Source organism: Talpa europaea (genome assembly GCF_964194135.1).
Source record: "Talpa europaea genome assembly, chromosome: 4".
Lineage (NCBI taxonomy): Eukaryota > Metazoa > Chordata > Mammalia > Eulipotyphla > Talpidae > Talpa > Talpa europaea.
Genome location: NC_140070.1, coordinates 139,367,969 through 139,395,056, shown reverse-complemented (window position 1 = coordinate 139,395,056; position 27,088 = coordinate 139,367,969). Strand labels below are relative to the sequence as shown.

The window sequence follows — 27,088 nt, the reverse complement described above, 5'->3', positions numbered from 1 at the left end:
AAATCATCTTTGGAGAAGGTAAGTGGACCATTAGCAGGTTCCAGCCACAAAAAGGAAAGAAAGTCTGGCAAACTCTTGCTTGGGGGGTGGGTGTCCCCTTTGAGCTTTTCCTTCACTCGGGGTCCCCACTAGTCGGTTGTCTCTGCCCAGCAGGGTTCTGCTCAGAGTGGGGCACTGATGGATACTGGGGCACTTGCCTGGCTTCCTCGGAGGTTCCTGGGGTCCAGCACCCCTGTGGGGAGTCACTGCTATGAAGGAGGGGAGAGCAGGCCTGGGTGACCTTCTGAGCTGCTGCCCCAGTCCCGTGTGGCTGGCTGTCAGGACAACAATCCACCGAGAGGCACACGCAGCACAGAGTGAAGAAAGGTGTCCTAACAGCTGCAGTCTGGGGACCCCGGGCCTGCCGCTCCTCACCCTGAACCCAGCAGGGGAGGTGGGCGAAGGCCAGTGAGTGGGTGGGAGGAAGGAGGACATGATGACTGGAACTGGCCACACCAGGGCCAAGCCTCTGAGCGGCCTCTCTGTGGGTCCCTAAGTGAAAGGGGGCTAGGCAGGCCTGGGGTCTGTGGGTGCCAGCAGTTCCACAGTTGGGACACAGCACGGCAGGAGCTGGGGAGGCCAGGAAAGCTGCCTCCGTGGAGTCTTCATACCCTCCAGGCTGGAGCTCTGTCCCATGGCGTCCCTCAGAGACACCCCCATCCTGCCGCTGGTCCAGGTTAACACTGGCCTTTGACACCATCAGCCATATCAAAGGAGAGGCTCACAGGGGCCACGGGCTGCAGAGGGGGCATGCTGGCTTCCAGGGGCCGGTCTGTGGTTGCCTGCAGGCTCTGATGCCGCTTCCTCAACATCTGTCCAATGCCCATCATGGGGAACCTGCCCCGGCTCTTGACGCAATTCGGGCTCCCCAGGGGCTGCGTGGGGCCATTGCTGGGAGCCGGAGGTGGGGCACAGACACCTTCCTCTTTGGGGGAGCTGTTCTTATCTTCGTGAGAAAAGGAGACCAGAGTGGAGTGGAGAGCTGACGGGCTTCCAGGCAGCAGGACTGGGGAGAGTGTTCGCTCACTGGGGTGTCCTCGAGCCAGACCCCCGGGGGAGCTTAGAATCCTATAGTGATGGGTCGGGGAGAGCAGTTCCACCTGGTCGTCACGATCCACAGACTCGAAGGAGCGCACCATCTCCAGCATCAAGGGGTCTTCCCTGGGGGGGATGCCCGTGTTTCCAGGCCCCTGCGGGGGGGACTCTGGCTTCTTGGAAATCCTGGGGGTTCTAGGGGGTGGGACGGGGATGAACTCCATGGAAGAAGAAGCCACACAATTGGAATCTGAGGTTTTGCGGAAAATATTGCGGCAGCCGAAGGAATCTGTACACCAAGAGAGGAAAGGAAATAGTGAGGAAGCCGCACCAACCAGGCCCGGGGGCCCGTGCTGCCGCTGGCCAGCCTGGCTGGGATAGCCTGTCGCCCAGCCGAGGGCAGGAGGAAGCAGCACCGGGAGTCTCGGCTACTCGGAGAGGTTTGGTCGGCACGTGACCCCCGACAGGGCCCAGAGAGGCTTTGTGGAATGTAGGGGCCATCAGACTGGTGGCCGCAGCCTCCTGGGCTCCGATTCGCCTCCTGGCACCAGTCACATCTGCTCCCCTTTTGAGGCTTAAAATTCAGGACCCTGCCAAGGGCGTTTTGAATAAAAGAAGCACCTGCTCTCAATGGAACAGTCGCAAAGATGCCAGAAGCACATTAAGCAAAGTTCATGGGAAGCTCAAGTTGCTGAGGACCCTGGAATCGGGTGCTCAGATATTGAGGCTGGAAGAAGTGTTTTTCCTGTGACTTTATTTTTGTAATTGTAATTGTGGTAAAAAAACAAACAAAAAAAAAAAACCAACATATAATGTGAAATGTACTCTCTTAGCCACTTTTAAAGGCACCCCAAAAAATAAATCAATAAAGGCACCGCTGAGTGGGGCTGAGCGCATTCACACTGGGATGTAGAACTCTCTTCATCCAGCAAAGCTGAAACTGTCCCCCTTAAACCACAGCTCCCCTGGGGCCCTGCTCCCAGCCCCTGGCCACCGCAGGCGCCTTGCGCGAGTGGACTCCTGCAGAATCTGTCCTTGGGTGGCGGCTCATTCGTCACCTGCTCAAGGTTCACCGCGATGAAGCAGGAGCAGACTCTTCCTTCCTGGGCTCCCTCATGACATCTGAATGGGGTGCGGCACCCACATTTCAGGCCACAAGCCAGTCCTCACTGCTTCTATCTCAAATCGGCACAGATGGGAATCGAGGTTTGCAAACTGTGCCAGAAAAGGAAGGGGACCTCCATACACATATCTGGAGTGGAGGGAAATAAAGCCAAGTTCACATCCAGCGAGCTCTGCCTTCACCTCCTTTCTCTTCCACCCCGTCGCGGCCCCACAGCAGAGCAAGCTGTGACGCCCGAGAGTGAGTGTGGGAGCACCAAGGGCGCGCAGACCCTCTCTGCCTTATGTAAACAAGACACCCAGGACACACTTACACAGAGATCTGAAGCAGATCTCCAGCTGCCACAGATGCCTGAGATTCACGGGCAGGAACGGGTAAGGTTTCCTCGGGGCTACTCCAGCTGGAGCCCAAGCATCTCCCCCATCTGTGCACCCACCTTGCCCTTGGTCCGGTCCTGCCCTGGCGCCTCCCAGAGGGACCAGAGAGGGGCCTCCCACATGCCCTGCTAATCTCACCTCAGACTCAGCCCCCCAGGAACTGACCCGAGCACCACGTTGCCCCAGCAGAAAGAAGCTGGCCTCGGCCCACCCTGTGAGCATCTTCCTGCTCCTCCTCATCCATCCTCATCGGGAAGCAGCAGAATCCGATGGTTGGGGCAGAAAGTTCTAGCACCAGTCTGCCCGGTCGGAAATCTGGACTCCTAAGCTCTGGGTGTGGGTGTGTGCCTGGGTGTGTGGGTGTGTGCCTGGGTGTGTATATGTGAGTATCTGCCTGTGTGTGTGTGTCTGGTTGTGTGTGTGTGTCTGGTTGTGGACACACATCTGGGTGTGTCCCTTCTGCATCCCTCAATGCTCATCCCAAGGAGGGAGATAGACATTCACCACTTAGCAGATCTGCTGATTCTAAGGGAGGCAGAGACACCCACTCTGCGCCTCACTTAACCCGCCCAACAGCTGGTACACCAGGTCCAGTTTCATTGCAAAAGCAAAAGCAGTTGGTCAAAATCTCAGAAGGTAAGGAAACTCAAACTACAACAAACCCTAGAGCTGGGGTTTGAGCACCGCCCCCAACACACACAGGCTCACAGTCCTGGGGAAGGTTCTCACCACACCGAACCCCATCACTGCTTCTGCTCCCTCTCCTCTGCCTCACACTACTGAGCTCCTGTTCCTCATTCTGTTCTCTGCACCCCAATATCTACTCTTGTGGTAACTTACACCTAATTTCTGTTCCTGCGATACCATGCCCCCTGGTAAGACAGCTGCTCCCACATCTTACCCCGCAGCACTTTACACGCCGATGCTCCCACAACACCATGTGCGCCTATCTGCCCCACAACAGCATGCACCCCAGCTCTGCACCTGCTGATGGTGCTGTCTGCAGTGCAGCTGACATCACTCACACCGGACCTGGATTGTTCTGGGTGGCCTTGGGTGCACTGACGTTGCCTTTCCAGGGCACAAGAGGGTGTCGGTCCCATTACTCATGAGGGGAACACAGCTTAACACAACGGCCTAGAGGGTACTCGAGCTGACCCACCTTTGTCCGGGAAGCCGGACTTGGGGGCCTTCCGGTCCTTCAGCAGGGCTTTGGTGTTCTGTGTCTGCGTGATGAGGGAGCCCGGGGGCTGTCTGTGGGTCGGCAGGTTCTTGTCCAACTTCTTGGAAAATGGCCGATGAAGAAAATCCCCTCTTTTTTCTTGTTCTTTGGGTTTTTTGTCCTTCAAATCAAAAGGAAACACACACGCTCAGACACACACCAGAGCCCATGATCCGATTCCTCTTTGAAGAGGCACCAAGTTGAGACGCCCCAGTTATTCATGCCCCTGTGCTCGGGGCTGCCTCCCCAAGATGCTGCAGGGGCCTCACCTGCCTCTCCCTGGGCAGCAAGCTGTGCTCCAGCTGGGACCAGGTCATGCCTGGGATGTCAGTTATCCCGGAACTGGCTGAAGGAACCGAGGCTAAGCAGTGGAGGACAGCCGGACACCTCCCAGCGGGGTTCAGGGCTTCTGCCCACAGCACAGGCTTTGCAGCAGCACCCAGAAACCCAGCCGCTCCCACCAGTTTTTGTGTGTTCGGTCAGGTCAAGGAAGCGGACCGCAAATCGGGGTGCCCTGAGCCCTTCCAGGTAAGGTTCTGGCTCTTTTTCCATCCTTGGGGCACACGAAGACTTGGAAATTTAACACTGGCACCCTTGAGCCACTTTTGCTGTAAATCTTGTCTTTACTGAACTTGATCGCAATCTCTCTGATGGGAGTGAATTTGACTATTTTATGTATCTTTAATCCCACGGCCTCTGGCATGGATCCAGGCACTCGGAGAAAGCTTAATAAATATTGAATTTTTTTTTTTTAAAGCCAGTGGAAAACCAACTGAATTAAATTTAATTGAGTTCGAGCTTCTGGGAAGGGTGATGCCACTGAGATTAAGTTCTTTTCTGGCTCAAGTCTGCGTTTGATGTTTACTGTTAAACAGGCAACTCAATCCCTGACCTCACCATGAATGATGGAAAAAGAGACCAATTTTCACATTTTGCCTTCTGCTTTAAGAGTATTTGCAATTCAAGAGAGCTCATCTATTTTTCATGGATGTTGTTGAAAAGCTTCCGGGAGGAAACATCTCTGGCACTTGGGTAGCCCTTCTTAATGAGATTTTTCAAAGCCTTCTCAGACTGGGCTGCCTTGTGTCCAGGTTTTGAGTGGGGACGAACAGGAGGGAAGAAATGTGGAGTGGGGGACACTAAGCCTCCAGGGCCACGTGGGGCTGGGGGGGTATGAGAGCTCATGGCGGGGTCTGAACCTGGCAGACCCAGGAGGCTTGTGCCCTTTGGAGCGGTGACATGGAAAGCGGGAACAGGTGAAGTTCCTGCAGACTCCCACCCCAGTATCTGTCGAGTCACCCCAGCCGTTATTGACGACTGGGGGTGCCAGGTGCTGTACTAAGAGCACAGCCCACGAATAGGCAAATCCTGGCATGGTAAAATAATTGAAAACAGGTTTTCACGGCCTGATAGTTGGTGCTCTTAAGCTTGACTCCACACTGCCCTTGGGAAGCTGGGGGCAGGGACTGTGTTTTTGTCCTGGTCAGTGTCTAGATGCTTTGGAGGGGACAGGGGGCCAAGTGTGCCACATCGCCAAGGTCAAGGTCAATCACAACTCTCCATGGCTTCCTTCTCCCTGTGTCTGCAAAGCAGTTGGCTTTCACACCCCCTGTCCCCTAGCATCAAAGGACATGATGGGCTTGTCCTGAAAAAATTCCTCCTTTTGCTCAGTTCTATCTCTATTTTTATGAGAGAAGTCACTGGTTCAACCTGTTAACACCTTAAGCAGGAAAAAGGAAATCAAACACACTTTTGTAATACACTGTGTAACACATATTTGGAAGAGAAGAGAAGATTGCTGCTCCTGCCTTTTTAGGGTTTGGTTCTTTTTAAAGCAATGAGCAAATGCTCCTTCCGGGCTGCACTGAGATCTCCACATTTAGATGGTGGACAGGGGCTTTCTGGGCCACCTCAGCTCCATCAGACTCCCCTGGGCTCGCAAAAGTTGAAGGATCAAAACAGGTAATTTCTGAGGGCCAGGACCACTCCCCACCCAACACCACCCTTTAATGGGACTTTTAACACCAAGGGGTGTAGCAGGCACAAGAGTTTTCTGTAAAAAGAAAGACCAAGGGTGGTCTAGAACCTTCTCGTATAGCTGACAAAGGCATATTTGGCAAAGGGCTATTTAGCAGAAAGCCCACTGTGGGGTCAGAAGAGGAAGTGGATGGAGGGGCTGAAAATTCCAGTAAGCCCTGTGAAGGCCACGATCCAACTCCATGCCTGGATCCTGCACCCTGGCGCCTCCTGCAACCCCCAGAATGCCCTCCCCCAGTCTAAAAGAATAGGTGATTTCATAGTACTGGGTTCTAGTGGGATGCAAAAATTCACCACCACCGTCTCCCTGCAGGGGGACAGCCCACATGGAAGGACCACCCGCCTGTGTTTGTTCTCACCAGTCATGTCATCGCCCTCCAAACACAGGTCACCACATTCAAACGATCACCCAATGGCATCTAATCATGGTGTGGTCTATTTTCTCCAAGGGAAGTTTGCTCGGGAACAGGATGGTACATTGCCTTACGTAACATAAAAAGATCTTCAGAGGGCCTAATTATGCTCCCCTCCAAAGTGCCTGCACCCACCCCCGGGCGCCCCTCCTGGCAATGAGCAGCCTCCTTGGCTTCCTACAGGTTTGGATCCCCATGCCTGGTGGCAGGCGATGGAACCGAAGCTGCAGGTTGGAGGGCCCTCCTTAAATCCTCACACATAGTCTCACATCCCCTGGCCTCAGTAGATTAGAGAGGGGGCTCCATGAGGCCCTGATCCAGTCCCAAGGGATGTTGCAGGCACTTGTTTGAGCCACTTCCCACCCAGTGCACATGAGCACCGCCATTTACACAAGTGGAAACTTTAAAAATGTGGCTCCACGAAGGCCTATCTACTCCAGACTTTCAATGTCTTACATTGTTTGATGGAGAAGAGGAAGGTGGGGGGAGCAGGTGAAGGATGGGGTGATGATCTGCCAGTCTTCTGGAAGGAGGTATCTGTAGGCACCACAACCAGTGGGAGGAGGAAGCCTGTCCTCAGCCCAGAGGTCTGAGCTCGGGGGACTGGTCCAGCTCAGACTCTTCCCTGTGGTTCCAGGTGCCTGCGTTCCAAACAATCACACCCACCCCCTTCCTTCTGGTTTTGCTCCCATGAGTGTAGGAGGATCACCTTCCTGCAAGTCACTGCCCTTAGGGACGTGTCTCCCCATCTGTAACCAGAAGAGTGGGCCCTTCCCATCTCTGCCAGTGTCAAAATGAACCTCACGTCTCACTTGCTTCATTGTCTGAGAGGCAAATGCACCAGCTTAAGCAGGACAGATGTGACTGCACCTGCTCTTCAGCCTGGCAGCAGCAAGAATTGACCAGAGACAGTAAGTTGGGCAGCAGGGGTTGGGGGGGTGGGGGTGTTTCTGAGGCCAAATGAAGCTGTTTCCTGTGAGACACTTTCAGGTTCAGGTCAGGGCAGGCTTCTCCCGAGCCTGGTGTGCCCTTGATGGTGCTGTGGCCTCCCCTAGCTGTCTGCAGCATCAGAACTAGGTGTGGAGCGTGAACACCCAAGGGCCGAGGTGCTGTCTGCTAGATGATTTTCATTCCTTGCTGCCATCACACCAGGGAAAGCCACAGAGATCAGATCTTGCTGAAGGAAAATCATGAGTGAGTTGAGAAAATGAGAAAATAGGGCCACTGCTGCAAACCCCATCTCATACAGGTAGAAGCATACGTGGAGAGCCAATTGTGAGATTACAGTGAGACAATAAACTGCCAGCAGCACGAAGAAAGGAGGGATTGCTCTGCTCTGAGGGGATTCCGCAGGCCAACTCACAACTGCATTCAGCATGTTTTAATTCAGAATGAGGATGGACTTGTACTGAGTCCAGAGGCCTGGGCAGAGATGTATTACCTCAGGATGAAATGTGATAGCTACTTTCCTGTGTCAGCCTGCCTGGGCCAGGGTGCCCACTTTTTAGTCAAACACAGTTGCTGCTAAAAGAATTTTTTTAAAGGTGCTTATCATTTATATCAGCAGACTTAGAGTAAAGCATATTACCCTCCACAATGTGGTGGGTGGGTCTCACCCAATCAGTTCAAGGCCTTGAGAGAAAAAGACGAGGGAACTCTGCTTTGAGGCAAAACATCGACTCTTCCCTGAATCTCCAAGCACCACACACACACACACACACACAACTTGGTTGTTTCTCAAAAAAATTCTGACTGATTTGGGGGTCCAGCATAACCCCAAAGTTCTTACCTGCACAGCATGGAATTCAAGGTCTCTTGTCCAAGTGTCCAGGGAAGCCTGTGAAAAAGAGCATTTTTCAACAATTCATGACACTGTATCTGCTCTTTATCCTCTAAACACTACTGCCTACCACTCCCCCTCCGGCTCCAGCTGAGAATTCTTCATCTTAGTGCTTACAGACAAGAAACCCAACTACTAAATGGTCGTGGCAGCAGGCAGATGTCCCCAGCCATGCATGGAGTAGACGCTCTAGGTAAACTTTTTGTGAAAGTCTAAGACACCTAACGGAGGACTGTGCTGATGATGAGCAAGCAACTCGATGCGTTTGCTCAAACTACAAAAACACTCATGGAACCAGCACCCAGATTAAGAAACAGAACATGACCAGCACCTGGAAGCCCCTCCCAGCCTCCCCTCCCCATCACGGCCTCTCCCAGTCTGACTTCTAGCAGTATAGATTAACCTGATTCCAAACCTTATTTTTAGAAGTTGTACAGATTTTAAGATGCAAGGCAAACATTTTAATGTTTGCCCATGGTGGGCTGAACTGTATTTTCCCCCAAGTCATTTGTCGGCACCCTCAACCCCAGGACTTCAGGTGATGACTCCATCTGAAGACAAGGTCTTTTCAGAGGTAATCAGGTTGACACGGGAGGCCACAGGGCAGACCCTGATGCGATGTGACGGGTAACCTTACATCAGGGGGGAAATTGGACAGAGACTCATCCACAGGGAGAATATCACCTACGGGTGCAGTCGGTGATGGAGCCAGGCTCCTACAACCCAGAATGCCAAAGATTGCTAGCACCCCCCAGTAGCTAAGTATGAAGCAGATTCTCCCTGCATGCCCCTGACACCTTAATCTTGAACTTCAGGGGCCAGAACTGCAAGACGATGGTTTCTGCTGTGTGAGCCGCTCAGCTGGAGGCACTGTCCTGTGCCAGCTGAGCACACAGTCACTTGGATACTGGGCAGCTTCTCCTCCAAACTGCAATATTACTTGGACAGTACAGAAAAAACCTCCTAGTTCTATTTTACGATTTCTATAAATTAACATTTGTAAAGACTCTTAACAAAAATGGATTCTGGCTCCAGATGACTTGAATCAGCCATTTAACAACGATGACTGCTCCACCTCGAACCCTCCAGGGCCTCCTAAAGGAACAGGAGTCCCTCAGGAGTGTGCCTGGGGTGTTCTTGGGTGAAACACGGGTCCCACTTTTGCAGACATCATCTCTGCCTCTCACGGGAAGAAGCGGTAGAAAGAACAGTAAAGTAAAACCCAGCACTGTAACCCCAAGAGGGAAGGAGCCCACAGAGGCTCTGCGTGGTCTCCACTGAGCAAATCTGGGCTCTTTTTTTTACCTTTCAAGCCTTTTCTAAGTGGCTCCATTGCATTTTGTAGGTTGCAGTGGAGAGGAGCTGGCGGAGCTCATCACAGCCTGTCATTTAATTAGCAGAAATCTCACTGCCGTTTGGAGAAAACAAATGGATCATAGAGAATTGAAAGGCTGTTTTCCCATTAGTGTTCCCGTTTAAGCCCTCACCATTAAGTATTTTAACAAATGTTTAAAACACGCACCGGGTGTCTCGGGGCCCAGTGAACTATGCGTCGAGGGAAATCACCTGGATGAAAGGTGATTCCCATCACAGTTGTGACACTTTCCAACACACCAGGGTGGGGGTCGGGCAGAGGGTCCCCAGGGACACAGATGTTAGCAGAGCAGCTCAGAGGCCACTTGGGGAACATAAATGCAGGCACTTGGTGCCTCTAATCATGGATTAGATTATTGCTTGAGGCCCTTAAGTCAAGTGCAAACAAGGAGGCAGGAGGCCCTAACAGTGAATTCAGATCCCCTGGACTCCAGCTGAGGTTCCCCCCACTCACAGCCAGTGATTGTACTGGACTGTGCTGCAGGGGTCCCCTTGCTTGCCTGGAACCTTCTAGCTTCTCTAGTGGCTGTCGCAGTTCTACCAATTTTCAGACACCCAAGTCAAGGTCCACTTGATTCTCTCAGTTGTTCATTTGGCAAATATTTACTGAGCACCTACTGTGTGCCAGGTAGGTGGGGACACGTAAGGAGTCAATTCTATGAGCCTGTGTAATCTTCTAATCAATTCCTCTTTTGAAGCAAAGAAACCAGTCAGTTTCTGTTTACATCCCCGCCCCCAGGCCTCCACTCCTGGCCCCCTGCACCTCATCTTACTTCCTTCTCCTGATACACATCCCACCCACTCTCCGACTGGGACCACAGACCCACCAAGGAACCCCACGTGCACATCTTTGGGATGTGGGAGAAAACCAGCTCCAGAGAAGACCCACAAAGACATGGGGAGAATGTGCCAGCCTCCCAGAGAGTGGCTCTGGCCAGGACTTGAATTTTTTTCCTTCTCATTAACATTATAATAAGCAACACTGAGCAAAAAAGGGTTATTCAAGGACCTGCTGTGTGTTGTGTTTACCTATTAGGGACCTGATAGTTGTTTCTAACCTTGATTACTCAGAGGGAGTATCCAGGCAGCTTTAGAAAATACTGTGCTCCCAGCCTGCCCCATGAGAGTCCTTGGCAATGGTCTGAGGTCCACCCTGGGCATCCAGATGTTTAAGTGTCCCCAGGTGACTCTACTGTCCCCATAGCAGGGAACCACAGTCTAGAGACTGGGCCCCGGGGATCTGCCATAAACTATCCTCCAGGGCTCAGTTAAGCAGGTCAATGTTTGTCTATGTCCCACAATTACTGCTTTCCTTTCCAGTCTCCCCCTAAAATGAAAATCTACTCTGCCTAAGAGATCCTGGCTTGGGGATCACTCACCTCATAGGACTCCTTGGAGGGCCTGCACTTTTCTATCTGGTAGAGCTGGGTCTTGTAGCAGATGCTGTCCTGGATGTCAGATTTCTACCAGAGAAGAGGAAAAAAGCCTGGCTCAGTTCACAGGGAAATAAAGTGTCCATTAAATGGTCATTAATTTTTAAACCAGAGCTTGGCAGAGAAAGTGCCAAAAGTGGCGGGCAAGCCAATAAACTGCCTGCAAGAACAGCTCCAAGCCCAGGCAGGCATCCTACTTCTGTTACTGGCTGTACCAGGAAAAGGCCAGGTCACCCTGCAGGTTGCTGTTGTGTCTGGATGCTGGCTCCTTCACCTCTCTAATGAAGTCTACTTCAAGATGCATAAGCAGAAACCAAATATGAGAGCTGGGAAGATAGTTTATTTTATTGAACTACTAGTGGGATATGAACCTTGCTTGTTTGTTTGCTTATCTAAAAACAGCACTTGAGGGCCTTCCCTGGTGGCGCAGGTGGTTGAGCGCAGCGCTGTGAAGCTGTCTGCAGCCTCTGCAGCACCAGTTTGACCCTGGCTGGCTGGTGAGGGTCCCACATGGTGCGACAGACCTCTCCGGTCACGCCTACTCTCCCCTCAGCAGTGTATTTCATCAGTCTGCCTGTTCTGTTCCCCACTCTGGCTCTGGTGAATTCTCTCACCCTCCCGCACATCTGGCCTGTACCACAGTTCTTGTATAAATGAATAAATTAATTAAAAAATATTAAAAACAGCCCTTGTTCCCACCCACCCCCAACCCCCTATAAAAGTCACAGCAATTCATAATGCAGCTTAAAGAAGAAAATAGACAAATATAGCTAAGATGAGCTGGAGGTGATCCTATCTGATGACAGGAGAAACTAAATGACCGATTAATTAATTTATCAACCCATGAAACCCTTATGGCTCTCCAACTTAACATCCATACTTCTTGTTTTAGAAAGCGGAAGCAAGTACTAAGAGCGAAGGGAGAGGTGATAACTGTAATCAAGTATTTTACTTTCTAGTTCACTAGTTTTAATTTCAAAATCAAAACTGGATTGTCAGTAATTGGCTGATGACATTAGCAACTAGGACAAGGCACTCTGTACAATGAGGTTAGCCATGTATGTAAAGCACTGAGCAGAAGAGTGGCTGTCTACAGGGATTACCCTCTAAAAGCAGCCACTTAGCTAAATGCTGGTCCTCAGGCCAGGTCGGTCCTAGGATTTCAGGGTTAAGTGCAAAGTAAACACAATCAAAAAAGAACCTTCCCCAGTTGGAACTACATCAGCTGAATTTCCAGGGAATATTCTCAGTAGACAAAGCCATGTTCCGCTCTGCGAAACTGCCACTTGATACTGTGATGCTGGACAAAATTAAATAGCAGAAACCAGCAGATGGCAAGACATCCCGATATATCAAGACACAAGAGTTTTAGACAAGTGTCTCTCTCTTAGGAATGAGGTGTGTGATTGCTCAGGAAAAGTGCGGGTAAGCAAAGTTCACACCGGCAAGAAAGAAACTATTCCTCAAAAAGCCGAACCTCCCTCCATCTTATCGCTCAGCATCCAAAGAACATGCTCTGTCCCGAGAAGAATGTCTGACTCCCTGGCTTACTCAGCAAAGCAGCATGTCATCTTGAACCACGGGAAAGCACGAACTTTATCGGCGGTTTCACGACAACACTTTTTAAAAACTAGCTTTTGAACAACATTCATCATCTGAAAAAGAAAAATCCCTGAGTGGATCCTCTTCTCTTCCTTTGACTTGAGAACTATTTAAATTCTTAAGCATCATCCTCTTGCCCGTGTCCCTAAATGGTGTGGTCCTCAGCCTTTATCAGGGAAGCAGTTGTAAGCAGGCACCCAGCACTGCAAGCACATACCACTGTGCCAATACACCAAGTCGTTATAAGACGTGTAGTGAAATAACAAAAGGGTAAGAAAGGGAGTGGGGCTGATGGTATCCTTGTAAAAGAGAAGTGAGAAACAGCTTCAAGAGAATAAGAGATTTTCGTAATCACTCCTTATCACATAAAATGGTATCAATAATAAAGTATGTGTTGGGCCTCCCTGGTGGCCCAGGGGTTAAGTCTCAGCTCTATCAAGCTATCACAACTATGGCCTGAGTTCGATCCCTGGCCAGGGAGCTGTCTCACATGGCGCAGCAGACCTCTCCTCTCTTGCTAGCTGCTCCCCCAGAGTATATTTAGTAGATCCACCTTTTCTGGTCCCCACTGTCTCTGGTGAATCCTCTCACCACCACCCCCAACACCTCTGGCCTACACCCCAGTTCTAAGCAAAAATAAAAGAAAAAAAAAAATCACAAAATTTTTTTTTCTTCCCAGGCGCAACGTTCCCCCTGCAGCAGCTCTCCTGTGTCCATGGCATCGTCTGTAAAATCTAGTCCCAAAGTTGCCTTTGTCCTCATCAGCATGCGTCCTGTTGCTGCTTACGTGGGGCACATTTTCCCCCATAAGACATTGCTCTTACGTTTAAAAGCCTTTTACTATGGAGTTAATTCTTCTTGTGAACCTCTTTTCTTTAGCATTTGACCAAAAAATGTTGTTTGGTGGATAATTTCCTATCGAAGCAAAATCTAGCAAATAGCCTGTGCTGAATCAGCTCAGAAACAGCTGCACTTTCGCCCAACTGTTAACAGACTTCCCGCTGAGCCGCGTCGTCCACTCAGCAAGTTCTCCTGACCTCTCCTGAACCTGTTTGCTGACAAGAGACACGGACACTCTGGCCATCTTGGCTGCCAAGCATTAATCTGGGTCATTTCCGCCTTTTTCCCCAACTATAAGGGAGCGGGGGCAGAGGGAGGGTTCACCTTTAGCTCTAATACAGAAATTTCACAAAAGGTTTCTATTGTTTAGTGGACTTTTGTGATGTATTGGGCTGATGAGTTCATGACTTTAAAAAGCGCTGGAAGACTCCAGAAGTTCATCTTCACATTCTTCTTCCCCACCCATAATCCACATGATCAGATGGGTAGGAAATCACGCTTCAGACGGGTGCCCAACAACTCGGATTCCCCTGCCTACGTCCTGGTGGATGTGTTTAACACCAGCTACTCTGAGGAGGAGAATACAAGGGCAGAATCCACGCCGCCTGGAGCCAGTTTTCTTTGCAGAATTCTTTTGAAGCTATTGTCCATTTGGAGAAAGATGATTCAGTCAAAGCTAGATATCATTTCTTCTAGAGGGTTCAATTTATTTGCATAAAGACATTCATAGTCGTTTCTTAAGATCCTTTCTTTGCATTTCTGTGGCATCTGTTATAATTTTGCCTCTTTCATTTCCTATTCTTTTTATTTGCATTTTCTCCCTTTTTTTCTTAGAGAGTCTAGTTCAGTGTTCAGCAATTTTGCCTATCCTGTCAAAGAAAGGCAACCTGCAGACCAGGAGAAGGTATTTGCATACCACAAGGGATTAATTTCCAAAATGTAGAAAGAACTTACACAGCTCAACAAAAAAAATCAAACAAACCACCCAACCAAAAAGAAATGGGCAAAAGACCTAAATAGAAACTTCTCATAAAAGTTTTGTGTGCCTACAGGCAACAAAATATCACAATGCCCAATAACAGTTATTAGAACCAAAATTACAATGAGGCATCACCTAGGGGAAAGTGGCCTTATGTCAAAAAGCCCGGAAACCACAAGTGTTGGCAAGGATGTGGCGAAAAAGGGGCCCTCAGCCCCCGTTGGTAGAATGTGATCTGGTGCAGCCTCCATGGAAACAGCATGGAGAGTCCTTAAAAAAATAAAAATGGATCCAGTAATAGCAGTGCTAGGTATTTACCCAAAGGACATGAAAACACTGATCTGGAATGATTTCTGCACGCCCGTGTTCGTAGCAGCATTGCTCACGGACACAAGCCATGGCTGCCACCTAAACACCCAGTGACAGGTAACCAGATAAAGAAATTGTGGAAGATATCCTCAATGGAATACTACTCAACTATTAAAAATTAAAACCAGTGACTTTTGGGACAAAATGGATGGATCTTAAGGTGACGATGCTGAGTGAGGTAAGTCAGAAAGTGAAGGACAGATACAGGGTGGTTTCACTTATTTGTGGAACATAAATAACCAAAGAAAAGAAAATGACAAAGCCCAGCAAGAGTAATTCTCAGACTCTGAGCTGTATGCTAGTCACCAGAGGGAACGGGAGGTGGGGCCGGGGTGCGAGGGGCGTGGCGAGCAGGAGGAAGGGGAATAAGTGGCAGCACTGGAGTCTGGGGGCAGGTGAGTGAAGCATGCGCACTATGAAGGTGTGAAGCTGTACACCCAAATTATAAAGTTGTGTAAACAACAGACAAATGGAAAAGTAAAACAAAAAATTAAAACCTAGATACCCAAGCCTGCAAAATCCTTTAGCCAGGCACATAGGAAATGACTATGGTAAAGAACGGTGTTACTGGCCCCATTTGAGAAAGAAACTGAGGCCCACGGGAAGTAACTTGCCCAAGGTTACCTAGGCAGGAAGTGGTAGCAGCCCCCAAATTCAGACACTCAGAAGCCAGATGCCAGGCTAATGCATGAGGGTACACTGCCATTTGCCTCAGGCTTGGGGTCTCCCAGCTGAACCCCATTGTGGCACAGACTTTCTGATGCCCAGGCTGAGTGAAGGGGCTGGGGCAGGCCAGTGACACTCAGCATGGTCCTCACTTTCTGGATAAGTAGACGAGAATAGCGGTTTCCTCAAAGGCCATGCTATTTGTTTTTCAATTCACGTGTGAGGTTATGGTGAGGTACGACACTGTATATGCGGTAGAGTAAAAGCCATATTTTACAAAGATGTCCGAGAGGCATTTCTTTCCAACTCTTACAACCAGAGAAGTCCCAGAGAAGTCCCCAATACCTCTAACATGGGGAAACCCACGTTGCTGAGAGGTAGTAGGGGAAAAAAAGCAACAGAGAAGCTGAAGGGAAAAGAGGCTGAATCTCTGACAGTTCTGTCCAGGGCTTAACTCTGTGGGTGGATATTTGAAAAGCACCTCAGATAAAAAGCTCTGCCTGAGAAGCAGGTTTAGTTACTGTTCTAACCCACATTCAGGAAACTCTGCCTCACCTTCATTGACATGAACAGCTTAGATCAAGTGTCAACAACTGGGAGACACTTTGGGAGATAGAGCTTTTTTCCACAGAGGGTAGAGAAAAGTGCCGCAGGGCCCCACTCACCCCTGACAAATAGCGCTCCAGTTTCTTGTTTAAAAGGAAGTAGATGGCGAGGATGTGGCAGGCGCGGTTGGAGAGCACGGTGTTGATGACATCGCTGTTCTTGTAGCCCAGCTTCTCGGTCATGTGCAGCACCACACTCGGACTTAGGTCTTCCAGGGAAATCCTGCACGGCAGAGACAGAGAGATGGGTCACCTGTCCAGTCCATGGAGCGGCTCCAGGGCCACAGGCTCACAAATAGGGCAGGACAATCAGGCCCATCCATCCAACTATTCATCCCTCCATCCACCCACCATCCATTCATTCAACTGTTCATCCATCCATCCATCCATCCATCCATCCATCCATCCTCCATCCATCCACCCATCCATTCATTCAACTGTCCATCCGTTCATCCATCAACCCATTCACCATCCATCCATCCACCCATCTATCCACCATCCATTCATTCAACTGTCCATCCATTCATCCATCCACCCATTCACCATCCATCCATCCATCCACCCACTTGACTTTTTAAATGAGAAATTCCACATATGCAGAGAATATCATGTATGTACCCCACTTGGATGTACTGAGTGTGAACACCTTGCCATGCTTGCTTCATCTATTTTTTTCCTATTTATCATTGAAGTTACAGTGTATAAGTATATAACACTGCATGATAACATTACCTAAGTTTCATGTGGGCATCATTATAAATCATCCCATGTCTCTACTACATTAAATTCACCACTAAAAGTCCTTCACCCTCCCATTGTCCCCTTTTATTTGCTTTACCCACACCTTCCTGGTAACAATAATTTCATCATTAGTCTAAAGTTTTGTTTTATCTAGTTCATTCATTTGGTTTCTTTATATACTACATATGAGTGAAATCACAACTTAACCTGTTTGGTTTTCACTGAAGTATTTTAAGTCACAGGTACCAGGACATTTCATTCCTAAACACCTCTGTGTTTCAATGTCAGTGGAGCCCACACTTCAGGTGGGTATGAGTGGGGCAGGGGAAAGAGGGGCCAGTCCAGGCACATTTCAAGGAAACGTGTAGGTTCACAAGTCCACAACAGGAAGTTGGGTACAAGCTGTAGAGTGAGGAGCACTCAGAGGACTGGGTAAAGCTTCCTCACAAGAGTGTTCTGCAGATTAATTCCTCAGGATAAAATGCCAAAGAAACACTAGTCGTGGTGGAGTCTTACTCTCGTGGAGAAAATACATTCATTTAGTCCTCATGACAGTCCTCGGCTTCTCTGGTGGCCTAGGGGTTAAGGTCTCAGCACTACCACTGCGAAGGCTCATGATAGCCTTATGGTCCTATTGGTATTCCCAGCACAGTAAAATGATTTGCCCAGGGTCACAGAGTAGCAATCCCAGAATTCAGAGGCTCAGGGTCTAAATGTGAAAGCTGCACACTGGCTGCCTGTCAAATAAATAGATGGTGGAATGGCTGTGGAGAGCAAAGAAGCAGCTGAGGGGTACCGGGAGGGTGGGTGTTGCAGCAGATCTCATCAGGTAGAACATTCTAAATCCCTTAAGGAGAGACAAATAGAGCACATCTGGCTGGAGAGCTCTGTAGCCCCCATAAAGGGGATGAACACATTTTTGTTGGAACTTGAGAATCATAATACACTGAGAAACCACACAGTGCAACCTCATTGCCATGAAGAAGACCCACTGGCCAGGCACACAGGTGTTCAGGTGTCAGGACTAGGTCTCCCAACCTCTTCTCCCACCAGTTAGGGAAACTAAATTACTCTCCCTCCCAGGTTTCACTAAGTGCCATCCAGAGGAAACATGCTTGGAACCACCTATCTGCCCTTACTCCTGTTGGTCACAAAATCAGAAGTTATAGGCAGGAGGGTGTAGAAAATGACCAATGGTAAAAAATAACAAATGTCTGCTTAAGAAAACATTTTCTTGAAGTTTGTCTAAAGGTTTATCATGGAGGATTCCATTGATTGAAACTGCCTGGTCATCTCAGTGTGGCGTGGCTCTGCCCCTGGCCAATCAGCCCATGCAGCATGTCTTAACGTTGGCCAACCACATCACTACTGTGCCCTAACCTTGGCCAATCAGACCTCTCATAACCTCACTCCTGGCCCGTCAGCTCACAATCACGTAACAACACCCGTATCCAATCAATAGGTGGGCACATGGCAACAGCCCTGCCCACTGCAGGGAGCAGGTCTGTAAGGGAGAAGGCTCAGGTGTGGGTGTGGAAGGCGCCCAAGGTGGGACTGGAGGTAAGAGGAAAAGCAGCCAAGGCCTGGTTTGTAAAAATGTCTGCATCCAGAGGAGGGAAGCCAGCTCTGATCACAGCAAACATGTGTTGACTGACCAGCATGAACACTTACTATAAAAGTTTATTTTTAAAGACATTTTTGCTCTTGCCTTTTGGAAGAGATTAAGTAACTTAACAGAAGACTTTACAGAAAAGTGATGTAAAACACAGACTTTTATTTTCTCTCTTTCCCAAAAGTAGAACATTGACAACATCTAAAATAATTAAATCTGGGACTTGGAATTTATAAAATATACTTTAAAAAGAAAATATCACTTTCCCTAGCCACGTGTGTGCTTTCATCTATGTGCTGGTAAAACCAGAAAAATAATTATCAAAAGCACATTTTTGGTCTTAAATATTTTTTGAAATAAAGACTATAAATACCAGTGTCTCCCCCAATGGTTCAGATTTCTGGCTTCATTACTTGCAAACTGAACATTGATTTGCTTCTAGCACTAGTTGAATAACGGGACTGACACCAACAGAAGACACTGAGCTGCTATTTTCTTTAATATACAAAATTGTAACCATTTCACAACCTACCTAACGAGTTCAAGTGCAGCCTTGCGGCTACTGACCAACTCCAAAGGCATCACTCATCTGGCAAAACCAACCTGAATTTAGGTTTTAATCTACAAAAGCCTGGCCGTAACCTGGGGAAAGCTACAAGATGAGGCGCCAAGGCCCAACTCTCTGTGAATGAAGCTGTGAGCAACAAGGAGGGGGACTTGTTTCTAACACCAGCTCCACTGATTTCAGCAGCTGCCGCGTGTGGGGACTAACTGTGCTCATTAGCAAGTGAGTGTGTATCTCGCTGACTCCCCGGTGCCCTGCCTTGGGAAGCATACCTATGTGCTCTGTCCGGCATGAGCACCGGTAATGAGTCATGGCCCCTCAGCTCTGCTCGTTCTGTCTCATGTGGGGGTAACATTTCTGGTGTCTGTTTCAGATCCTGGCCCAAATCAAGCTGGTGATGGAAAAGAGCAGTCTCTTTCCAGGTTCCCTTGGTAACCTGAGTAACCTAAGCTTTGTTTAAATTACCTCCCATGTCAAACGCTAGAATCCTATATGGCGACTGAGTGAAACCACCTCATCCATGGCTGTGGTGAGCAAGGGTAATTTAGCCCTGTAGCATGGGCACAGATTCCAGGAATATCCACGCATCACCCCTTAAGTTCTTCTAGAACTTTCTCCCCAAGACAGAGCCTGGCCTGCCCATCTCATTTGGAGAACTTGGCACTGTTGCCAAGTTGTGGTGGATGCTTCCAGACTTTCCTGGGTACCTTGAAAATATGATCACACCGAAATACCAGGTGATCCAGCAATTCCACTTCTGGAATTATCTACCCAAACATGAAACTAACTTTAAAAAAAAATTATATGCTCTACAGTGTTTACTGCAGTCTTATTTACAGTAGCTAGGACATGGAAACTACCTAAGACCCCAGGAATAGAGGACTGGATCCAGAAGATGTGGTCTAGCCACACCGTGGAATACTATTCAGCCATCAAGAAGGGCAAACTGTTGCCATCTACAGCAAACTGGAAGGAAGTTGAAGGGAATGATGTGCAGTCAAGCAAATCAAAATGACAAAAACAAATACTGAACATTTACATACTGGACAATTCAACAAAGTAAATATTTACAAATATTAATAAATGAAGTGAGGTTTCTGAGGTTAAGAAGGAGAGGGACAAAGGGATGGTGGTAGGGGACAAAAAGGAAATACGATCACAGAGGACACCTCTTTCCTGCCTTGTCAGCCCCCATCGGACCCCCTTCAGCAGTGGTTCTCTTGCCTGGTGCAAGCTTGGTCAAGTGGGCAGGAAAGACGGACTCACCATGGGGCCAAGGCTTGTAGCTGCTTGACTCATGTGGTCCCCATGTTCATGCCAAAGTAACCACAGTGAGAACACACATTCCCTCCCTCAGGTTAGTTTGCAGTATGTTAAACAAGTAGGAAATGTTTCCTTGTACTTGCTTTCAACTCTGCCATGAGTATTGGCACGGAGGCGTAGGCCACCACCAGGTGTCCCTGAGTTTCCAGGCTGTGTACTCCTGCCTGGACCCTCCCCTAAAAGCCCCTCTTGGGGAACTGCTGAGGGTAAGCCTCACGGGAAGTCCGCCGGGAAATGCCACCTGGAGCCAGTGATGCCTGCTATTGCCTCTTCTTCCCGCCTCTAACATTTTAAGGCAGGGGACTTAGGGTGGCATAAACCTCAGAGCTAAAAAGCAGCAGAAGAGGACCCCAGGGGATAGTCTGAAAGAGAAGAGGGTCAAGTCCAACAGATCCAGATGCTAGGAGAGCGCGTGAGGAATCACACATGCAACACACACTCTCACACAGGCACACCTACAACATACACATAGACACACACACATACAACACATGCACAGACACACAAACTCATGATCTCACATGGCATACAGACAAGCACCCACACAGACACAAATACACACACACACATGCACATACAGAAACACACATACTCTCAGACACACAGACTTACACACACACACACACACACACACACACGCACCATCAGGTCTCAGCTATGCTGCTCTGGGAAATGCAGCTCTCGGAGCCATGCCCTTGGCCCTCTGCCCGCACCGCCCTGGGGCCCTGCCTATACCACCCTGGTGCACGGTACTGGGCTCGGTGGTGGGCGCGGGTGCACCGGGCAGGTGCTGGCTTTCCCTGGCATCCTGACCAGCTGCCTGGCTGGGAGGAGGCCCCACCCTGCTGGAGAAGGGGGCCCTGGGGCCCGCGGGTACCTGTTGGGGTAGGTGATGTTGCACGGCACCCTGCCGGTGTAATTCTCATTAAGCCAGCGATTTGCCAGCGCCTGCTGGATATTGGGCCTCTTCACCGGGTCTGGCTCCAGGAGCGAGCGCAGGAAGTTGATGGCCCCTGTGAAGACACGGTCGGGATCACACGTCTGGCAGAACGCGCCCCACGAGCCCCGACACGGCCCCGCACCCCACTCCTGGCCGCAGCCGGGGGCCTTCCCGCTCCACTGCTGCAGGTGAGCCCAGATGCGTCGCGGGCAGGTGTGAAGAGATGGGAGAAAGGAGAGAGAAGACTCTTGTTTTCTAGGTAGGTCTGAGTGTGACTGAGGCAAAGTCGCCCTCAAGTCACACCTTCCACGGGCAGCCCGCACCGCCGGGGTGTGAGCCTGGCCCGGAGCCACGCACCTTCCTGCAGCGAAAAATAATACATAAATAACAATGAAATAAAATAAATAAAAACTAATAAACGAATACATATTGAATGATGTGAAAGAGCGTGTGGGCAGATTTTACTGAGACATAGCTTTTCTTTTATTACTAAACTCTGCTTGCTTATAAGCCATTTCTCTTTTAATGTGTTCCTAGAATGTACTTCTATTTTTAATAGAAATTCTCTCTCTCTGTGTGTGTGTGTGTGTGTGTGTGTGTGTGTATAAATTATGAACTTTCTTTCCCTAAGGTTAAAATGGGTTAACTGGAGATAGGACTATTTTTTTTTTAATTAGTGAGATATAAAAAAAAAAGCACAAACCTTTCAGTCTTCTTTCCATTTACAGGTAGAAATGCATTCACTTTCCCAATAAATTATATGGGTATTGTATAAAAATAAGAACATAAAGCTAGGCCCTGTAATCTGGCACTCGCCACGTGACACCCAGAGTCCCAAGGCCACGGGGAGGCAGGAATCAACCTAAACATCCCTGTCACTAGTCCTGCCTCGGAGGACGCCTCCAGGTGGGTCCCCTGGAGCCGATGAGGTTGGCAGAAGTGGTTTCCCTTTGGAAACATAACGAATAAAAATAGAGGTGGAGGTACCAAAGCAGTCATGAGACACACTTAATACCTTTTATTTTTAGGTTTTTATAGCTGGCTCTCCAAATAAAACTTCCCTAAAATGCTTTTCAGTGGTCTGTAAAGCAAGCATCTCCCCAAAAAGGATCCTCTTTTGGGAAGCTGTTACCCTTCTCTGGACTCCCCAACACAGCAAGCTCCATCGGGATGCTGCATCAAGGACTCCCGTGGCTCAAAGAAAAAAGATGTGCAGCTGGTGAATGGAATGGGGCGGGAGCGGGTGAGTTCATGAAGTTTCTGAGACTTCTGTAGCTTCCCCTCCAGCCCCAAACAAGCCCCAGGCAGCAGCCACCAGGCAGCCCATGATGAGCCGGAGGAGTGAGATCAAACTAGATGAGTGTTTCTGTTCTATTTTCAGAACCAGAGCGCTGCCTCTTTGCAAACTGCTCTTGAACACAGTCATTTTAGTTCAGATCTCTACTGATGGATGTGTTTCTTTGGTGATTACAAACACTGCGTTACTACCCAAGGGACTCTGAAAACCTCCTCAGAGCTCTTTGAAGTTTGTGACAGGGGCCTGAAAATCCCGGTATCTCATAAGCAAAAGGGATTAAGATATTCCCCAGTGTCCTGGGAAGTCGTGATGGGCATGGCCTTCTAAGTCACCACTTGGGACCCTCTGCTCAGGCCCAGGGCAGGGAAGACACACAGGGGGTGCTCCTTCTCTGTGCTCCACATCACAGGGGTCTTGAGATCCTCCTAGGAAACAACCACTTTCTACTGTGAGACTTCAGCTTTCTGGAGTCTGGACTGGCCTCTGGGAACACCTTGACACTGTGCCTGGGGAGGGGACGGACAGGGGTGCAAGCAGAGTCCCATACCTGCCCAAGGTCCTACTTCATCACCTCCCAGGTGAAAACAGCAACAATGAAATGACAGAAGAACCTTCTGGGAAATCTTAATCAGCACTAAAGCCAGCCCTCACAGACGTAACACCTCCCTGCAGTTTCACTTTGGTGCAAAACCTCTTGATCTGAAGACTGAGGAACATACTCTAAATGCCTCACTGAGGTGTAGTATGAAAAGGTGAACTGTCTAAAAAATATGACTGGCATGAAAGGCATTCATAGTTTGTGATAGACCAGTGCCAACAAGCAGGAGGAGGAACAGTGAACAGAACTGGAAAGGTCCAAAGAGCTCAAGTTTTCAGACTCTGTGACAGAGATGAGGCACAATTCTTTAAAAGCACGCACTGTGGGTTCACAAGGGCAACGGTGATTTTCAACTCAGATTGGGCAAAAATGCTTCAAACTTCACCTTAAAAAAAAAAAAACTAACTGTGATAGAACCAATGTGGAGAGTCATTAAAAGTATCAGTGATGGAATCATCAAGTTAATAATAATGGGTTGTGAATCAAGTATTAAAATTGGGATTTTTTTATTTGATCATTACTCAAAACATAATATCCCCAAATTGGGGCTGGGATGGCTCTGCATGGGCATCTTATGCTTGAGAAAGGGAGAAAACAGCACAGAGTTATAGGAAAATCAGATTTGGGGATCAAGCTGCCATAAATTCAAAAACAGCAATGCTACTTCATCTCACTGAGACTTAATTTCCCCACTGAGCATTGGGGAAATAGCATTTCCCTTGCAGGGCTGTTATGAGAACAGGAGACAATAGGAAAGCACCCACACATGATCACTCAACAAGTGGCCACACCCTTGGTACTGGTAAGCTGGTATTTGGGGACATACACACATGGTCTCAGGAATGAAGGTGGCCCAGGCTGGTTGGAAAGGACAAGAGTAAACTGGGTGGGGTACAAAAAGGGCAAAGAGGGCCTCCCCTGGTGGCGTAGCGGTTAAGCGCTGGGCTGCGAAGCTGCCCGCAGCCTCTGCAGCACCAGTTCGATCCCCAGCCACCGGCGAGGGTCCCACATGGCGTGGAGACCTCTCCTGACTCGCCCGCTGCTCCCCTCAGCAGCGTATTTCGTCAGTCTGCCTGTTCTGTTCCCCACTCTGGCTCTGGTGAATTCTCTCACCCTCCTGCGCTTCTGACTGTACCCAGTGCTTGTATAAATAAAAATTTTTAAAAAATCAATTGTCTGAAGCCACTGAAATTTGGGGGATGTTTATTACCGCAGCATAACCTGACTTATACAATAAGTAGCTGTTCTGCAAGATCAAGTCTCATGGGGATTCAAAGTGAGCACCACCTGCCTTTTCTAGACATGTGGGCACAAATATCCTCTTATTATCATTTGTTCTGTTTGGTCATGAACCATGAGAGGAACTCCATTATTTTATGACCATTAAAGAGACCGCTCTGAAAGAGTGTATTTATCTGTCAACATGAAATTTTGTTACCACAATGAGATGTCATTAGATCCCTATCAGAATGGCTAAAATAAAAAATGTTGATAGCAACAAAGGCCAGCAAGGATGCAGAGGAACCCGATCACTCGTGGTGAGAGGGAATGCAGGACAGCACACCACTCTGACCAAGAATGTGGGAGAGTCTTACAAAACAAAATATGTGCTACTTCATGACCCAGCAATTCCACTCGGAGGCACTTGTCCCAGAGGAATGAAAATTTGCTCACACAAACTTGTACATGAATATTAACCCAAAGATGGAAACCACCCAATGCCCTCCAGTGGGTAAATGGTTAAAATAATTACCGTCTAGCCACGTCATGGAATACTACTCAGCAAGAAAAAAAAACCCACAAGACGGATCATGCAGCAACTTGGATAGATCTCAAGGGAATTATACTCAGTGAAAAATGTTAAAAACATATATAATTTTATAATCATATTTGTATACTTGTATGTACATATAATTTTTGAAATTATGGCGAAAGAGAAAACATTTGAGGTTTTGAGAGTTAGGGAGGGTAGGAGGCAGCGGGGTGGCTTTGGCTGTAGAAGGTAGGATGAGGAATCCTTGTAATGGAACTGATCTGCATCGCGACTGTGTGGTTGCCACGTGTGATTAATTACGCAGAACTAAATACACACAAACACACACATGACTACATGCAAATGAATTTTAGGCCAATGAATTTTATCAATGTCAATTTCCTGGGGGTAGTATTCTATTACATCTAAGCAAGGCATCATCAGTGGGGACACAGGATAAAGGGTAGCTCTCCTGGGTCATTTCTTGCAACTGCATTTAAATCTACAGTTAAGCCACAATAAAAAGGGTTTTAAAAACATTATTTGCTTAAAAGAAAAGCTACCTTTACTCTCTAGTTCCTTAACTTGTTTTATTTTCTTTAGAGTACTTACTTACACTACCTAACATCACATGTTTATCTCTTTTTTTTCTGTTTCCCCAGCTGCTATGTCAGCTGGATGGACACTGACTGTTTTGTCATCTGTCTTCCTGGCACCCAGTCTATGATTGGGGCACAATCCAAACTCATGGAATAAGTGAATGAGTAAGGAATATGGAGTGAATGAATGAACGAACACTCCTCATAGGGCTTTGCAGCCCTTACAACACTTCTGAAACCCAAACACAGCTCTAAAATCCAAACATAGCAATTCATTTGACATTTTGCACATTTTCTAACTCCAAGAGTTAGTGCTCTCAGTGCAGAAATATTTCTTTTATGATGACAGAACTGTAACTTATCTTCCCAAGTACATAATGCCTCCTTTGCTTTCAGCCTCCTGAGATTGTAACCTCCCTCACAAAGGTGAAAGTATGGACCGAATTAGGTAATTGTAGACAAGAATGCATTTAGGTTTGGATTCCATTTGGCAAACATAAATTCAGAGTCAGCTTTATGGATGCTTGAGAAACTCAAGAGAAAAATACATAACAGTACTAAAAGAAAAATGTTATATTTTAACCATGTATCAGATGTTGAAATTCAATAATTATTTTTCTGGTCACATGCCTTATCTTAATGAAGTTTAGTTTATTTTCTGGAGCCAGTTTCATGATCTGCAAGGCCAAGCTGTGGCCAAGAACTTGAAGTGAATTGTGAACCAAACAAAAGAAACTGCACGAATTGACTGGATCTGAAACTAAATCTTAATACAAACTGCTTATGGAAATGTGAACCAGCTTTAGTTTGAGAGCACTTTCCAAATACACCTGATGATTCAGTCTAATCAAGTAATTAAACCTGTATCTATATATAAAAGCTTTCAAATAAGCTCAAAAACTCAAAAAACAAATCACAACACAGTCCAAACTTGAATGAAACTGGAATTTCTTGACAATGAACAGACTAAGGGAGCCACAATAGAAACACGACTGTAAACACGCTTTCCAAAGTCAGCATTACAATATGTGAGTTTTAAAACAACCAAGTCTGCAATTATTTTTCAATTGGAAACATAAAACCCTTTTGATAAATGTATAATACATAGCACAGAGGAGGATGGAGGAAGTCAGGGTTCAGAATTGAAATGAAAAAGGAAAAATCAAGGAGGCATGAAAGAAGTGCCTGCTTAGAGATGGGAGGTGAAACCTCTTGAAACTTTCTTTTTGTTTTAATTTTATCAAAGTAACATGGATTTAAAACATTCTGTAGGTTTCAGATGTAAGCATTATAATGAAAAAACATATTACATATTACATTATGAGCACCACCAAAAGTCAGTTTCCATCCATCACCATATAATTGCCCCCCACTTTACCCAATTTACCCATCCCCTTTCCCAACCCCTCTGGTGACCCCCATTCTATCTGTATAATCAAAGTGTTTCTTTTTACTTCTTTTGTTCAATTTTTTTGGTTTCTTTATTTTCCACATGAGTGAAATTTCATGAATTCTGTCTGTTTCACCGAGCATAATGCCCTCAAGGTCCATCTATGTTGTTGCAAAAGGCAAAAGTTCATCATTTTGTATAGCTGTGTAGTATTCCATTGTGTAGACCATATCATCTTAGTTTTGACACTAGGAAGAGATCTACAACCATGGGGTAGCCCTAACACATTGTAAAACAAAAGCAACCCCATATATGG

At 47.8% G+C, this 27,088-nt stretch overlaps 1 protein-coding gene across 1 annotated transcript in view; it reads right to left on the bottom strand.

The window, feature by feature from the left end:
- Positions 1 to 611: 611 nt before the first annotated feature.
- Positions 612 to 27,088, bottom strand: part of HUNK (hormonally up-regulated Neu-associated kinase) — a gene marked incomplete at its 5' end in the record, with an annotated part of 94,177 nt that continues 67,700 nt past the window's right edge. Inside the window, 6 exons of the mRNA XM_084231080.1 lie at positions 612 to 1,363; positions 3,737 to 3,917; positions 8,036 to 8,083; positions 10,840 to 10,923; positions 16,015 to 16,177; positions 21,073 to 21,208. Of these exons, the coding sequence (XP_084087206.1) occupies positions 717 to 1,363; positions 3,737 to 3,917; positions 8,036 to 8,083; positions 10,840 to 10,923; positions 16,015 to 16,177; positions 21,073 to 21,208 (1,259 nt within the window). The 3' untranslated portion in view covers positions 612 to 716. The remainder of the gene's footprint in view (positions 1,364 to 3,736; positions 3,918 to 8,035; positions 8,084 to 10,839; positions 10,924 to 16,014; positions 16,178 to 21,072; positions 21,209 to 27,088) is intronic.